Raw genomic sequence first — 17819 nt, forward strand, 5'->3', positions numbered from 1 at the left:
AAAGATATTTTATTAGTAAGAATTGTACAATAGTCTCATGGCTGTAGCTAGCTCCCAAAATGTCTCCTTGTCTAAGAGGATTGTACTCCTGGGGTGATTCCCTACTTGAGTCCACATTGGTCACCCAGCCCTTGTCACCCTTACTGGGTTGTGTTGTCCTTTAAGGGACAATCACCACAGCAGTAAAGTTTGTTTTATTTAAAAACATGAAATCTTGTGTAGTTATTTTAAATTTCTCTTTAAACATAATGGTTTCTACAGAGATCACAACAATCATACATGGGCAGAATATTTTTGGAATAAATAGAACTCTATTGAATGTGGAGGATGGGAGACTGGCCAGGAGAGCATTGGACTGAAGTTTGAGAACAGCTTAGTTCAGAGGATGTTAGTTTGGATTTAATTAGAGTGATGGGACAGGAACTGGAACCTGATTGGAGAGACATCAACGGGGGTTGCAGGAAAGTTGGACACAGATTTTAGGAGATGTTTAAGAACTTTGAGAGGAGAGATTGGAGAGGAGGCAGTAATTTGCAGAAATAGGGAGGGATCAAGATGGGTTTTTAATGTGATTATGATGCTTTGAAATGGAAGAAGGAGGCATTACATAAATTGATGAGATTATTTACAATTTCAACGGATATGAGACCCAAGGAAAGGGTTAAATCATCTGCAGTTTATTGCTAATTTACAAAGTTCATTCCTTTTCAATATAAATGGAAAACCATGAAGGAACAAAGTACATGCAAAATTCCATAGTACATTGCTGTGGTGATTGTCCCTTTAAGGACAACACAATCACCTTACTATCTATGTCTTGCAAATCCAAATTTATCTTGAGGAATGATGGTCAGAACAAGATACAAAAATGTAACATTCTTATATAACTTGCATGTTCTTTCAGTTTTTTTTTGTCTTGTGTCTTGAAGACCTTTATGTGCACTGAGACACGGTCCATAAGGAGTGATTCCTCACTCAAATAGTCATCGTTCATCTGTGAAACTACTTTGGAGTATCGACAATATAATGCCAAATTGAGTCCTTGCCTGATGTGATACGTATTCTTGACCAGCCCTGTTTAATGATGGGAATCCTGTCTGATACAATCCTCCCTTGTATAAGATGTGTATCTACCCACTGAACCACAGGGAAACTAGTCTTGGAAGGCCTGAAATTATGCTATTGACTTAAAACAATGAGAAATTTAAGGTTCTTTTTTACCTGGTGCTAGTCATCGATTACAAAACACTTGAATATTTTGAGACGAAATTGCTTAATGTTTGATAATTTTCAATTTCTCTTTCCCTCACTTCCTGATTTCTTTTTATGTATTATCTGCCCTGATCCCTAATTTTTCTTCAATTTGGAAGTAAATTAGCTTTCTGGCACAGCTCACAAGATGGATGACCTGTGGAGAATATTATACATGCAATCATAGAATCCCTACAGTGCAGATTGAGGTTATTTGGCTCATTGAGCCTGCACCAACTGGTGGTCAAGAAGGCGAATGGAATGTTGGCCTTCATAGCGAGGGGGATAGAATACAAAAGCAAGGAGGCCTTGCTGCAACTGTACAGGGCACTGGTGAGGCTGCAACTGGAATACTGTGTGCAGTTTTGGTCGCCGCATTTGCGAAAGGATATATTGGCCTTGGAGGGAATGCAGAGAAGGCTCACTAGGCTGATACCGGAGATGAGGCAGCTAGCCTATGAGGAGAGATTGAATAGACTGGGTCTGTACTCGTTGGAGTTTAGAAGGCTGAGGGGGGATCTTATAGAGACATATAAGATAATGAAAGGGCTAGATAGGGTAGAGGTAGAGAGACTCTTCCCGCTTAGAAAGGATAGCAGAACTAGAGGGCACAGCCTCAAGATAAAGGCGGGGGGGGGGGGGTGCAGTTTAGATCGGAGTTGAGGAGGAACTTCTTCACTCAAAGGGTGGTGAGTTTCTGGAATTCTCTGCCCATTGAAGTGGTGGAGACTACCTCGCTAAATATATTTAAGTCACGGGTAGATAGGTTTCTGATCGACAAGGGAATTAAGGGTTATGGGGAGAAAGCAGGAAAGTGGAACTGATCCACTTCAGATCAGCCATGATCTTGTTGAATGGCGGGGCAGGCTCGAAGGGCTAGAAGGCCCACTCCTGCTCCTATTTCTTAAGTTCTTATGTAACAACAATCCCACCCAGGCTCTATCCCCATAACCCCACATATTTACCCTGATAACCAACACATCTTTGGACATTAAGGGGCAATTTATCATGGCCAATCAAACTAAACCGCTCATCTTTGGACTGTGGGAGCAAACCGGAGCACCCGGAGGAAACCCAAGCAAACACGGGGAGAATGTACAAACTCTGCACAGACAGTCACCCGATGCTGGAATTGAACCCGGTCCCTGGCACTGTATGGGAGCAGTCCTAACCACTGTGCCATCATGCTACCATATTCAGAGTTCACCTTTTTAAACTTCGTTTTCATCCATGTTTAACTTAGGTTAATAGGCACTGGACTTCCAGCAGGGGGTTACAGCTGGCCTTAACACCTATAAGAGATCAGGAGTTGTTTTTCAATTCAACAGAAACAGACTCAAATGAACATGGTTCAGTGTGAATATGATTGTAGTAGGGTATTCTTCTCTGCTTTAAGCTGGAAGAACAGGAGTTAAAGATGCTTTACAGTGCATTTAACGTATGATATTCTTGAACTAGGGATGGTTGATAATGATGCGGGTTGATTTAAATCAAAATCATTGCATCTGGCAGGACTAATATTTCTTCCCTATGAGTTCAAAATCATTACCAAAAAGATGCCAAAACCGTCCATAATTTATTTCAATGCTATATCCTGATCGTGTACCTGTTTGTTAAAGCCTTTAACTATTTTATTCTGTCACTCACAAACACAGTGAAATGAGCCCCTTTCAAAAACCAGTCTCCACTATTACAGCCTGGCTTTAGTTTCTGTGGTGGTGAGGTAAATGTTTATTGACTGAGTAAAAGGGATATTTTATTTCACTGAGGTGAAATGATGTGCTCTTATTAAAATTAACGTGATGCAGCAGAAATACAATTGCTATGGTGACTGCCTCTTAACAAAATTAACAGTATGCAGTAACTGGGCAGTGCTGTGAACAAAATGCCATTTTACTTCAGTATGTGCGTGGTTCTTCTTGCTTCCTTCATGTTTCTGTATATGTCAGTTCAGTCTGCCATACACAATTCCACCTGTATATCCGAATGTGATATTTTTTAGTCATTCTTGGGCTGTAGGCTTCTTTGGCTAGGCTAGCAATAATTGCCCTTGAGATCATCCCACCCATTGCTTCTGTTTCAAATGACAGTCTATATGTGCTACAAACTCTATTTTCTAGCCATACTGTTGGTAGTTCCTGAGTGAAAAGATTCTAGGTTCAAAACCCAGAGTTGAGTGCAGAAATCAAGACTGCCACTACAGTGTTTGTTTTTTGGATGAGACATTAAACTGAAGTCCCATCTGCCAGTTTTGGGTGGATGTAAAACATGATGTGGAGATGCCGGCGTTGGACTGGGGTAAACACAGTAAGAAATCTGACAACACCAGGTTTAAGTCCAACCGATTTATTTGATAGTAAACTCACAAGCTTTCAAGGTTAACCTCTTCGTCAGGTGAATGGAGAGTTCTGGCCTCAGACAGAACTCAGAGTTTACTATCGAATAAATCGGTTGGACTTAAACCTGGTGTTGTCAGACTTCTTACTGGATGTAAAACCTGCCATAGCATTATTTTGAAGAACACCAGGGGAGTTATCCCCATGTCCTGGTCAGTACTTGTCCCTCAATCAGCTGCACCGAAAACACATTATTTGGTCTATCATGTTGTCAATTCATTCATAAATGTGGGCTGAATATGGATGTTGGCTGTAATATTGAATAATCAAAACAGAAACACTAACTGATGTCTGATGCTAAACGAGACTATTTGTAGCTTTGCCATTCTACTTGTGCCTGAATTTAACTCCAACCGTATATTGACTGGAATTATGTTCACATTGCACTGCCACTGAAAGCAAGGATGCAGAATTTGGTGCTCGGGAACCTATGTTCACTACAATGGGACTAGAGGATCCCGCTGGCGTGAATGGCTGGAGAATTCCATCGCCAAGGCTGCATTTTTCCACCTCTGTAATAATACCCATCTCCAGATTGGCTTCAGTTCATCTGCTGAGGAAGATTTCATCCATGGTTTTCTTACCTTCAGATAATTATTACAATTTTTTTCTGCCTCCAACCCTACATAATTTTGAGCTTATCCAAAATGCCGCTCCCCTTGTCCTAATTTTCATCAAGTCCAGTTCATCCATCACCTCACATTGGCTTCTGGTCTAGTAATGCAATGATTTTAAAATTCTCATACTTATTTGCAAATCTCCCCTTGGCCCCTTTCCTCCCTAGCTCTGTAACCCCTCCAGACCTACAAAGCCTCCAAGATCTCTGCATTCTCCATTCCTTCCGCTTGTGCATCCTCTATTTTAATTGCTGCAACATTGGTGGCCATGTCTTCCACTGCATAGGCCATAAGTTCTGGAATTCCTTCCTTAAACTTCACTATGCACCCCCCCCGCAACTCCTCCTAAAAGCATTTTCCCAAATTTGTTCCCAGAAGCAAACGTGATGTGAAAAAAAAATTTGCCCTGCACTCTCATTATGAAGCGAGTGTCAATTTTTGTGTGATATCACTCATGTGAAGCATCCTGGGCCATTTTACTGTATTTTAGGCATTAAAAGTTAGAGCTGTTGATACAGTATTATCCTCTTTATAACACATTATACAGCATGGTTGCACAGTGGTTAGCACTGCTGTCTCACAGCGCCAGGGATCTGGATTCGATTCCCTGTTTGGGTCATTGTCTGTGTAGAGTTTGCACGTTCTCCCCAAGTCTGAGTGGATTTCCTCTGGGTGTTCTGGTTTCTTCCCACAGTCCTAAAGACATGCCGGTTAGGTATATTGGCCATGCTAAATTCTCCCCCAGTGTACCCGAACAGGCACCGGAGTGTGATGACAAGGGAATTTTCATAGTAACTTCATTGCAGTATTAATGTAAGCCTACTTGTGACTAATAAATAAAAAAACACATGGTGGATTATATACACAGTCCAAAAGATTCCCTTTGTGCACAATTATTGATCCACATGCAGATTCCCCTTGGTATTGCGGTACTTTTGCAAAATTATTTTTTGTCCAACTTTTTGCCCCAACTCATTTGTATATCACCAAATGAAAAATCCTCTATGAGCCAGTACAATACTCATTGTTTTCAACTGTAATTTTTTTGCATTAAAACATGTTCCTTGTATTTAGAAATTGTAATCTGATCACATTTTATTAATACAGCTAAAAACATTTTTAATCAATATCTAATCCAGAATCCTGAGTAACCAAATTTTTAAATAACTAAAAATGACTTTAAAATACTTTATAGTTACATTGATTTATACTGAACTTAATACAAGACACTTGTTGGACCTTAGCTGGAATATTCTGTACAGCTCTTGATGCCACACTATAGGAAGGATATGAACGCATTGGAGAGAGTGCAGAAGTGACTGGGACTGTTCCCCTTGGAGAGAAGAAGACTAAGACGAGATTTGATAGAGATGCTCAAGATCACGAGGGAGCTGGACAGAATAGATAGGGAGAAACTGTTCACACCCATAAAAGGATCAAGAACGAGAGGGCACAGATTTAAAGTGATTTTCAAAAGAAGCAAACGTGATGTGAAAAAAAATTATTTCACACAATCAATGGTTTGGGTCTGGAATGCACTTCCTCGAAGAAGGGGAGGCGGGTTCAATCAAGACATTCAAGAGGGCATCAGATGATAATTTGAATAGAAACAATGTGCAGAGTACAACAAAAGGGCAGGAAGCCACAATGCTCGTTTCGAGAGCTGGTGTAGTCAAAATGGGCTGAATGGCCTCCTCCTGTGCAATAACTTGATGGATTGATTTTTTTAAATTAGATTTTAAAAAATTAAAAGTTTTGAAACTATTTGATTGTTGTCTTGCACCTAAATAAAGCCTCAACTTTAAGAACCTCATTGAAGGGCCAAAAACAGGCACAACTGAAATTGAAGTAATTGTCTGACAGAGCTGTGGTTTTAAAATATAGTATTGAGAAACCTGAGCTTTCAATAGTCTTTATAAATAGAGGCATAGAGTGCAAAAGCCAAAAAGTTTCACCAGACCATTAGCAAACAGCTCAACTGCACATGGTTGTACTTGCCACTTCTGAGCACCATGGGATGTGAGGGGGAGGGTTAAAGAACAGTGGAGGGAGGATAAGGGGCCGAGAGAAAGAAGAAGCACCAGGTCCATGACTTCTCTACCAGTCCCTCACTGCAAGCTGCACAACCTTGCCATCATGAATGAACAGCCCTTGCCACCACCTATTAGATGAGAAGCTGAGGAGGTGAAAGAGTAATGGCAGCAGAAGAGGAACTGGTAGAGAAGTCAGACGTTTCTGACATTTAGCAGAATAGTTACCCAGAAAATGTTAGAAAGGTTCAAACAAGTTCTAACTCTTGGGTAACTGACTCCCTCAACTCCCCACTGGTCACCCCTGACTTCTCCTTGCTGACCCAACTACTCCTGGATCTCTCCCTGAACCCCTGACCACCACCTCAACCTACCCTGCACCCTCACCCACTTCTCTGCCACCTTACCGCCTCACCCATTTAATTATCATCCTATCCCTTATACACTTTCCTTCTCCCCATAGATTTATCAATGTGGCTTTGGGACATTTAAACTTAATAGAATACAGCAGCTAGTGCCGTTAAAAAAAGGTGATGTGCTTGGCTTCTCTAGACAATCCTGAACTATGAAAGAGGACTCTATGCTTTTTGAAGAGGCCCGGTTCCATAATCTGGGCACGAAATGTGGAGCTCCGTTGGAAGGTAATTAAATAGAAGTGGAATGGCAATCAGTAGCAGTTGCCATTCCTCAGACGATATGGCCCTATGTTGTCCAGTTCTGGCTTCTTGCACATCTCCAATTTTCGTTGCTCCACTATTGGCAGCCATGCCTTTAGCTGCCTCGGCCAGAGAACAACTGAGAACTGGGTGTACAGGACACAGTTTCAAAATCTATAGGTTTTCAACACTTGGAAGTATTTTGAACTATATGAAGGACAGTGATAAACTTCAAGACTGGCTGGCACAGTGAGCAGCTATGTTGCATTTGACATTTAAAGCGGAGGAGTGAGAGGTGGCCCATTTTGGTTGGAAGAACAAAGAGCGGCAAAATAAAATAAACAATATAATTTCAAAATAGCTGGAGCAATGGAAAACCCTGGGATATATGTACACAAATCGCTGAAGGTGGTGAGCCATTGGGAAAATGGTTGAAAAGGCATATGGTACCCTGGACTTTATGAATAGAGACATGGAGTGCAAAAACAAGGAAGCTGTGATGAACATTTGTAAAACACTGGTTGGGCTTCAAATGGAATATTGTGTCTGATTCTGGGCACCACTTCAGGAAGGATTTGGAGAAGGTGCTGAAAAAGTTTACAAGAATGGTTCCAGGGAAGATGGATTCTGTCATTAGATAAACTGGAGAAATAGGTATTGTTCTCCTTAAAGAAAAGGAAATTGAGAGTAAGTTTGATGATGATATTCAAAATCATAGGGAGCCTGGACAATTTAGATAGAAAAAAGTTGTTCCAAGTGGCAGAAGGGCCAAGAATCTGAGGACACCAATTTAAGGCAGTTGGCAAAAGAAGCAACGGGTGCATGACAAAAATAATTCTTATGCAGCGAGTGGTCCAAACCAAGAATGCCCTGTCTGAGAGTGCAGTGGAGGCAGATGTAATCATGGCTTGGAAAAGGGAATTAAATAAATACCCTAAGATAAATAATTTTCAGGGCTATGGGGGAAAAAAGTTGGTAAGAAGTCTCACAACACCAGGTTATTTCCAACAGGTTTATTTGGTAACAAACGCCACTAGCTTTTGGAGCGCTGCTCCTTTGTCAGGTGAGTGGGGAGTTCTGATCACAAACTGTGCATATAAAGGCACACACTCAGTTTACAGAATACTGATTAGAATACGAGTCTTTATAGCTAGTCAAGTCTTAAAGGTGCAGACAATGTGAGTGGAGATAGCATTAAGCATAAGTTAAAGAGATGTGTATTGTCTCCAGACAGGACAGCAAGATGTTGCAAGCCCAGGTAAGTCATGGGGGTTACAAATAGTGTGACATGAATCCAAAATCCCGGTTGAGGCTGTTCTCGTGTGCAGAACTTGGCTATCAGTCTCTGCTCAGCGACTCTGTGCTGTCGTGAGCCGTGAAGGCTGTCTTGGAGAATGTTTACCCGAAGGTCAGAGGCCGAATGCCTGTGACTGCTAAGCGTTCGCCAACAGGAAGAGAACAGTCTTGCCTGGTGATTGTCGAGCGATGTTCATTCATCCGGTGTTGTAGCGTCTGCATGGTCTCTCCAAAGTACCATGCCTCGGGGCATCCTTTCCTGCAGCGTATCAGGTAGACAACGTTGGCCGAGTTGCAAGAGTATGTACCATGTACCTGGTGGATAGTGTTCTCACGTGAGATGATGTCATCCATGTTGATGAACCAGCATGTCTTGCAGAGGTTGCTGTGGCAGGGTCGTGTGGTGTTGTGGTCACTGTTCTCCTGAAGACTGGGTAGTTTGCTGTGGACAGTGGTCTGTTTGAGGTTGTGCGGTTGTTTGAAGGCAAGAAGTGTGGGTGTGGGATGGCCTTGGCGAGATGTTCGTCTTCATCAATGACATGCTGAAGACTCCAGAGAAGATGTTGTAGCTTCTCCACTCTGGGCAAGTACTGGACAATGAACAGTACTCTGTCCACCGCGTCCCGTGTTTGTCTTCTGAGGAGGTCAGTGCAGTTTTCCTGCTGTGGCGTGTCGGAACTGTTGATTGATGAGTCAAGCGCCATATCCTGTTCTTATGAGGGCATATTTCAGCGCCTGGAGGTGTCTGTTGCGATCCTCCTCATCTGAGCAGATCTTGTGTATATGGAGGGCTTGTCCTTGGGGATGGCTTCTTTAATGTGTTTAGGGTGGAAGCTGGAGAAGTGGAGCATCGTGAGGTTATCCGTGGGCTTGTGGTACAATGAGGTGCTGATGTGACTGTCCTTAATGGAGATGCGTGTGTCCAAGGATGCAGCTGATTCCGAGAATAGTCCATGGTGAGTCTGATGGTGGGATGGAACTTGTCATCATATAGTTGTTTCAGTGATTGTTCACCATGAGTCCAAAGGAAGAAAATGTCATCGATGTGTCTAGTGTACAGCATCGGTTGAAGTTCCTGTGCAGTGAAGTCTTGTTCGAGCCTGGGCATAAAGATGTTAACACAGTAAAAAGTCTGACAACACCAGGTTTTAGTCCAACCTATTTATTTGATAATATACTCGCAAGCTTTCGGGTTAGCCCCTTCGTCAGGTGAATGGAGAGTCCTGGCCAGAACTCTCCATTCACCTGACGAAGGGGCTAACCCGAAAGCTTGCGAGTATATTATCAAATAAATAGGTTGAACTAAAACCTGGTGTTGTCAGACTTTTTACTGTGTTTACGCCAGTCCAACGTCGGCATACCCACATCATAAAGATGTTGGCATATTGAGGTATGAATTTGGTCCCCATGGCTGTTCCATGTGTCTGGATGAAGAACTGGTTGTTGAAGGTGAAGAAATTGTGGTCCAGGATGAAGCAGATGAGTTGTAAAATTGCATCTGGAAACTGACAGTTGTCAGCATTGAGCACTGAGACAGTTGCAGCAATGCCATTGTTGTGAGGGATGCTGGTGTAGAGTGCCGAGATATCCATTGTGACGAGGAGTGCTCCTGGTTCAGCTGCTCCGTGTGCTGAGTTTCTATAGGAAGTTCGAAGTGTTGCTACAAAAGCTGGGGGTTCTATGTACAACAGGTTTCAGAATGCCCTCGACGTAGCCGGAGAGTTTCTCACAAGGGTCCCACTGCCCGATACAATGGGACAGCTGGGTGTGTTTGCCTTGTGTATCTTTGGGAGGCAGTAGAGATCTCCAACGCGGGGTGTACAGGGGATGAGAGCATGGAGGGTTCTCTGAAGGTCCAGATCAAAGGTCTTGATCAGAGTCCGGATCAGAGGTCTTGATTGAGTTGATGGGTGCGTTCTTTGGTCAGATCTGCGGGTAATGTCTGTAGTGTTCCTCGTTGTTCAGTTGTCGGTACACTTCTTTGCAGTATTCTGTTCTGTTCAAAGAACAAAGAACAGTACAGCACAGGAAACAGGCCCTCCAAGCCTGTGCCACTCATTGGTCCAACTAGACCATTCGTTTGTATCCCTCCATTCCCAGGCTGCTCATGTGACTATCCAGGTAATTCTTAAACGATGCCAGCATGTCTGCTTCCACTACCCTACTCGGCAGTGCATTCCAGGCCCCCACCACCCTCTGCATAAAAAAAACTCCCTCTGATATCGGAGTTATACCTCGCCCCTCTCACCTTGAGCCCGTGACCCCTCGTGACCGTCACCTCCGACCTGGGAAAAAGTTTCCCACTATTCACCCTATCTATACCCTTCATAATTTTGTACACCTCTGTTAGGTCTCCCCTCATTCTCCGTCTTTCCAGGGAGAACAACCCCAGTCTACCCAATCTCTTCTCATAGCTAAGACCCTCCATACCAGGCAACATCCTGGTAAACCTTCTCTGCACTCTCTGTAAAGCCTCCACGTCCTTCTGGTAGTTCGGCGACCAGAATTGGACGCAGTACTCCAAATGTGGCCTAACCAGCGTTCTATACAGCTGCAACATCAGACTCCAGCTTTCATACTCTATACCCCGTCCTATGAAGGCAAGCATACCATATACCTTCTTCACCACCTTCTCCACTTATGCTGCCACCTTCAGGGATTTGTGGACTTGCACACCTTGGTCCCTCTGTGTTTCCAAAACCTTGATGGCCCTGTCATTTATTGTATATCTCCCCCCTACATTAGTTCTTCCAAAATGCATCACCTCGCATTTATCTGGATTAAATTCCATCTGCCATTTCTCTGCCCAATTTTCCAGCCTATCTATAGCCTGCTGTATTGTTCGACAATGTTCATAGCTATCCGCAAGTCCAGCCATCTTCATGTCATCCGCAAACTTGCTGATAACACCAGTTACACCTTCTTCCAGGACACTTATATATATATCACAAAAAGCAGAGGTCCCAGTACAGAGCCCTGCGGAACACCGCTGGTCACAGACCTCCAGCCGGAAAGAGACCCTTTGACTGCTACCTTCTGTCTCCTGTGGCCAAGCCAGTTTTCTACCCATCTAGCCACCTCTCCTTGTGTCCCATGAGCCTTAACCTTCTTAACTAACCTGCCATGAGGGACTGTGTTCAGCATAACGATGGCCCCTCCTTTGTCTGCTGGTTTGATGACAATGTTGTGGTTGGTCTTGAGAGCGCGGATGGCGTTGCGCTGTGCTTGGGTGATGTTCGGGGCTGCCTTGTTAGCGCGGTTGATGAATCTGGTGTTGACGCACCTCCTGATGGCTTGGGCATACATGTCAAATTGAGGGCAGCAGCCTTCCAGAGGAGTCCAATTGGACTCTTTCCTCTTCGGTTGCTGTACTGTAGATCTCTCTGTCAGCTGTTCTGGTTCATTTGCTGTCACATTGTGTTCGCTGTTGGCCTCTTGGGGTTTGTGGAAGAACTCACGCAGCCTCATTTGCCTGATGAATTCCTCTGTGTCTTCTGTGAAACTGATGGGGTCCAGTTTGGTGGTAGGGCAGAAACTGAGCCCTCGGCTGAGAACATCGACTTTATCTGGTTGAAATGTGTAGTCCGACAAATTGACAATGGACTTCCCTGCAGTGGTACTCTTTTCTACTGTGGTGCTGGGGGAGACTTGATTGCTGCTGGTGGTGATGCCAAGTTTCTCAAGTTTTCTGTCCTTGGTGCGCATGTAGATAGTGTAGTTCCTTGTCTCATCTGCTTGGCAGAGTTTCGCAGCTGATCTGCGTCCTGAGCACAGATTGAGAAAATGAATTATATCTTGGTTTCCAGGATGTAGAAAAAGTTGGGCAGAGTGATTAGTTTAGTTACTCTTGCAGAGAGCCGGCACAGACTCAGTGGGCCACATGGCCTCCGTCTGCCCTGTGACCATTCTATGATTCTATGAACTTGGATATGATGTCTTTCTATGTACCCATCCTGTTCCAGCAAAAAAATACTATCGCAATAAGAGAAGAGTGGCTGCTTTTATGAGGAACATTAACTTAGCATGAGCCTTAACATTTAAGTGAGGCAAGAAGGTAGATGAGGAAACATTTTGCCAAGATGGAGCAAAGCTCCAAATGTTCATTATACAGGAACAAATTCCCTTCTTGTATCCTGTGCCTTGTATAGATTTAAAGTCAGATATACAATGGAGCGTGGGAGTATAACTCATATATTGTGTATGTAATTATTTTCTATGTTTTATTTTCCAGTATTGTAGCTACAACAGGGGCAGAATTCGATCTTCGAACTTTGCGTGCAGTTCGAGTCCTCCGACCGTTGAAGTTGGTTTCTGGAATTCCAAGTATGTATAACAGTTGTTTTAGAATAGTTTTTAAAGATAACAAGCAGTAGGTTTTAAGAATTAATCTCTGGTGTATTTCATCCTTCATTTGTATTCTGACATGATGAACCATGAACTAGTAGAATGTGGTCTTAAGTCTCTTTTTTAGGATCATTTTTATGGGACATGGGCATCGCTGGCTGAGCCAGCATTTATTGCCTATCCCTAACTGCCCTTCATTTCAGAGGGTATTTGAGAGTCAACCACATTGCTATGGCTCTGGAGTCATGTGGGCCAGACTGGGCAAGAACAGATTTCCTTCCCTAAGGGATATTAGTGAATAGATGGGTTTTTCCTGACAATCAACAAAGGTTTCATGGTCATCAGTAGACTTTTAATTCCAGATATTTTTACTGAATTCTAATTTCACCATCTGTGGTGGTGGGATTCAAACCCAGGATCCCAGAGCATTCTCTTGGGCTCTAGATTGCTAATTCAGTGATAATACCACGAGGCCACTACCTCCTAACAGATATGAATGTACCAAATATCCTGGCCCTTACTGCTGACAGAAGGGCCTAAATTTTCTTCTGGGCAGATTTAAGGCAGGCAGAAAACAAACAGGAAACTCAATTTTAACTGCCATCTTCATTTGAATCATGGCTGGCTGATGTTCGATCTATTTTGGATTAGATGTATGGAAAGTGGGATGTGGAGAATAATCCACAGTAAGGGAGCTATTGTGTGGAGCCCAGAGTTGCCTGGGTCACACAAAGATAAAAGTGAACCTTCTTTTTGACCTCTTTGCCAGTCTGGCTTCAGTTAAAATTGAAATTGAGCCCTGACATATGTGTGTAAAGATGGGTCTTGTCAGCTTTGGGCAAGTCGAGCATATTAACTTTCATAATGGTGGGATCCTGGTAGCTTTCCAGTGGTTAAGTGAGTCAGGTGATTCTACCTACCTACCTACCTGTCTGGAAGTGTTCCATTTTCCAGAACTAATGCGCTTCCATTTGGTGAGCAGAAAGATCACATTAAACCAGAAAAATGGAAGATATGAGATGTTTCTTAGGGTTGATTTACAAAAGATATGATTTAATTGAAGTTTCTTTATATTTTAGGTTTACAAGTCGTGCTCAAGTCCATCATGAAGGCAATGATCCCCCTGCTTCAGATTGGGCTACTACTATTTTTTGCCATTCTCATGTTTGCTATCGTTGGATTAGAATTTTACATGGGCAAATTTCATAAAGCGTGCTTCGATAGCAACAGTACGTTTGTGTGTCTGAAAGTTTGGATGAGGCTGTAATTTATTCTAGAGTTAATTCATCATAATAAAAAACAAATTGTCATTGGAGTAGCTTGTGAACTCTGAGATTACATTAACAGCCAAATCCTCATGTTCTGTTCAAGTTTTCTAAATTGTTGTCTTGAGTACTAAAGAGAATTAACTGAACAACTAATATGGTACTGAACCATAAAGACTCGAAAGGCTTTCTGGTGTGCTGATTACAATCAGACAACAATAACAGTGCATAAAAATTTTACAGTTGTTTAAGTATGGTGGAGTATAAAATGAGCTTATTCCTGTCCATGACCAGTATCCAGTGATCGCTGCTGAAAAATGGGCCAGTGTGGAAGGAGGGCAGGAACTAACTTGGCCATAATTACCTCTTGAATATAACTGTCCATTAATCCTGTGTAGTTTCAGGCATGAGGAATAGATTATCAGTGTGGAGTCTCAAGGTTTGCTAACATATATAGTTGGTAGCAACAAGACTCCACATTTTCAGAAGAGGAAAGGGAACAACTTAAATGTTTCACTTTGTATGAGGGATATTGTGATTGGCTTAACCTCTTAAGAAGAGAGGTTTTTCAGGCAAGATTATCTTTCTCCTATAAATTCTTTCTTTCTTAGAAACTGATATTTGCATTTAATATATCTTGGGGATGCAAGTGCCCCCATCTTCTAGTACTTGCAGCCTGGCATGGTGATTTCAGTAAAAAGTCTGACAACACCAGGTTTAAGTCCAACCAATTTATTTGATTGTAGACTCACAAGCTTTCAGGGTTTGTCCCTTCGTCAGGTGAATGGAGAGTTCTGGCCTCAGACAGAGCATATAAAGCACAGACAGTTTACAGATTACTGATTAGAATGCGAATCTGTACACCTAACCTGCTGTTCAAGTCCTAAAGCGGCCGACAATGTGAGTGGAAGGAGCACTGATCACAGGTTAAAGAGATGTGTATTGTCTCCAGATAGTACAGTAGGTGAGGTTTTGCAAACCCAGGCAAGTCACGGGGGTTACAGATAGTGCAACATGAACCCAAGATCCCTGTTGAGACCGTCCTCGTGTGTGCGGAACTTGGCTATCAGTCTCTGCTCAGCGACTCTGCGCTGTCTGTCGTGTGTTGTGAAGGCCGCCTTGGAGAATGCTTGCCCGAACGTCAGAGGCTGAATGCCCGTGACCACTGAAGTGTTCGCCAACAGGAAGGGAACAGTCTTGCCTGGCACACACGAGGATGGACTCAACAGGGATCTTGGGTTCATGTCGCACCATCTGTAATCCCCGTGACTTGCCTGGGTTTGCAAAACCTCACTTACTGTACTGTCTGGAGACAATACACATCTCTTTAACCTGTGATCAGTGCTCCTTCCACTCACATTGTCGGCCACTTTAGGACTTGAACAGCAGGTTAGGTGTAAAGATTTGCATTCTAATCAGTAATCTGTAAACTGTCTGTGCTTTACATGCTCTGTCTGAGGCCAGAACTCTCCATTTACCTGACAAAGGGACAAACCCCGAAAGCTTGTGAGTTTACTATCAAATAAATATGTTGGACTTAAACCTGGTGTTGTCAGACTTTTTACTGCGTTTACCCCAGTCCAGCGCTGGCATATCCACATGGTGATTTCAGGCAGTCCTGTGATCAGCAGCTGCTTTCCTGCCTGTCAGCTGTGAAAATTGTGAAGAGGTCAGGTCACTTTAATCTCCATGCCTTCTGGTCATCTGGCAGCAGAGATTTTCCTTTCTGTCTGTCAGAAGCTGTGGATATGAGCAGACCTGTTTGAGATCCTCTGACAGAGAGAGATATCAATTTCACCTGAAGGGCGGGAGTCTTCCATTTTGCATAGCTGTATACTCTGCCCCAATGTGTACCCTTGCCCCCAGTCCAAGCCCATCAAACCCCAGGACCTTGAGTGATCTGTGCTCTGCAACCTGGCAGCAACAGAGACCTACCTTCTCGAGCCCCTTTGGGGACCAAGATGCCAGGCCTAGATGTCAGTGCCAGGGGACAGTGCATTGTTGGCACTACCAAGGTGCTTGGCCTGAAGTGGGGGCTGTATGGGGGGGTGGTGGGTTGGGGGGGTGGGGGGGGAGGCTGAGTTGGGGGCTCTGTGGGGGAACGGGGCTGTGTGGGGAGGTCTGAGAGTGAAGAGGTGGGTGAGAGAGAATCAGATTGAACATAGGAACATAAGAAATAGGAGCAGGAGTAGGCCATCTGGCCCCTCGAGTCCGCCCCGCCATTCAATAAGATCATGGCTGATCTGTCGTGGCTCAGTTCCACATTCCCGCCCTCTCCCCATAACCCTTAATCCCCTCTCTTATCAGAAACCCATCAACCCGCGTCTTAAAAATATTTAGCGAGGTAGCCTCCACCACCTCAACGGGCAGAGAATTCCAGAGATTCACCACCCTTTGAGTGAAGAAGTTCCTCCTCAACTCCGTTCTAAACCGCCCCCCCTTTATCTTGAGGCTGTGCCCCCTAGTCCTACTGTCCTTTCTGAGCGGGAAGAGTCTTTCCCGCTCAGATTGGATCAACATCATGTCTGTATGGTGTGGAGGGAGAGGGTGCCCCTCTTTTCTAATGGGTTGCTGTTGTTCCCCTGGACCCGCAGGGTCCAGCGCGCCATGTCCCTGCTTGTGCGTGGTACATGTAAACCCGCCTGGTGCCGTTACCACTGGCAGGCTAAGTAAATGTTGGGAGGCTGGTGAATGGCCTGATAAACCTGCTAATGATATTGAAATTAGTGAGTTTGCTTAAGTATTGGGTTGCTGTCCATTCTGGGCAAGAACCCACCACCCCACTGCAATGCCAAGCATATATTATGCAGAATGGCCGAAAAATAAAGCCCAGGCCAGTTACCTGCTTGGGAAAGCTAAAATGTAATTTCACAAACTTCCCTAGTGGTCTTTTCTTAACTATCTGTGCAGCTGCAGCTCAGTCTGAAATATTTTTTGTTCTGTCTGTAACTAGTACCTGAAGATTAATTAACTTAAAAATATATAATTGGACTCTAGTTGTATGTGTTCCTCATTCCTTTCTGTACATGACAGCCTTTCCCTTTGTGCATTGGACTTTTTATTCAATTGACAAATTTTAATTCCTTGATCAGATTCAAATCTGTAACATTTCTAAGTAATCCAGTGTTTCATAAAAGACCAAATAGACTCAGTTAGATTCCAGTTTATAACTTTACTCCTAAATTTTCTTTATTCTGTGTACAAACCATCTGAAACTCAATGCTCAGATTCCAGTATGCATTAACATTTTTGTTCATTTATTCAGTACAGATTTCATATAAAATCTGCTGAAACTCACTACCATTTATTCTTAAAGCCTATGAACTTCTCAATGAGAGTGTAACTCAATGTTGATGTTTACTGGTATATACTGCATATGTTTGGATACCTTTTGGGTTAGGTTTGACACTAATCATAGTCAAATAGCTTACTATTATTCATTGCCTTAATATATGTATGAATTTTGCATCTGAGTGAGGTACCAGAGTGCTGTAGATGCCTAATAGACTGTATTCAGGAAAAAAAGCATATCTAAAAGAGAAGAGGGCAAATGTAGGAGGAAATAGTTAGTGAATTTGTTAGTACTAATTAGATCAATTTTGAACAACTTCAGTTATGGAGCGGTGTACTCAAGCAGAAGTTGGTTTATTGCACTGGAACCGAGTGACCTAGGGTCCATTCCTACCCCTCTCTCAGAACTGAAGAGGCCTCTGAAATGCTTGTTTGTATCAGCAAGTAAAAAGATAGGGTAGATTTTATTGCTGTAGGTTAGAAAATAGTTATTGCAGGAAGACAAATTTTATATTATAATTTGAACAAGTTAGTGATGTACAGGTAATCTGGTGAACTGACGTGATGACAATAACTTCTCCTTCAGTGTCAGCAAAATGAAGGCGATAGTCATTAACTTCAGGAAGGACTTGCCCCTGTCTACATCAACAGGAATGAAGTGGAAATTGAGAGT

The 17819-nt window shown here is 43.2% G+C and overlaps 1 protein-coding gene across 7 annotated transcripts in view; it reads left to right on the forward strand.

Annotated features, from left to right (window-relative positions):
* The window catches only part of LOC145361110 (voltage-dependent P/Q-type calcium channel subunit alpha-1A-like), a 649898-nt gene that overhangs the window by 313341 nt on the left and 318738 nt on the right, over window positions 1-17819 (forward strand). For all 7 annotated transcript variants that reach the window (XM_080216715.1, XM_080216708.1, XM_080216713.1 and 4 more), the window contains 2 exons: window positions 12478-12569; window positions 13670-13819. In XM_080216715.1, coding sequence (XP_080072841.1) covers window positions 12478-12569; window positions 13670-13819 — 242 coding nt within the window. The remainder of the gene's footprint in view (window positions 1-12477; window positions 12570-13669; window positions 13820-17819) is intronic.

The sequence above is a fragment of the Carcharhinus amblyrhynchos genome, chromosome 33 (genome assembly GCF_965287045.1).
Source record: "Carcharhinus amblyrhynchos chromosome 33, sCarAmb.v2.hapA, whole genome shotgun sequence".
Taxonomy (NCBI): domain Eukaryota; kingdom Metazoa; phylum Chordata; class Chondrichthyes; order Carcharhiniformes; family Carcharhinidae; genus Carcharhinus; species Carcharhinus amblyrhynchos.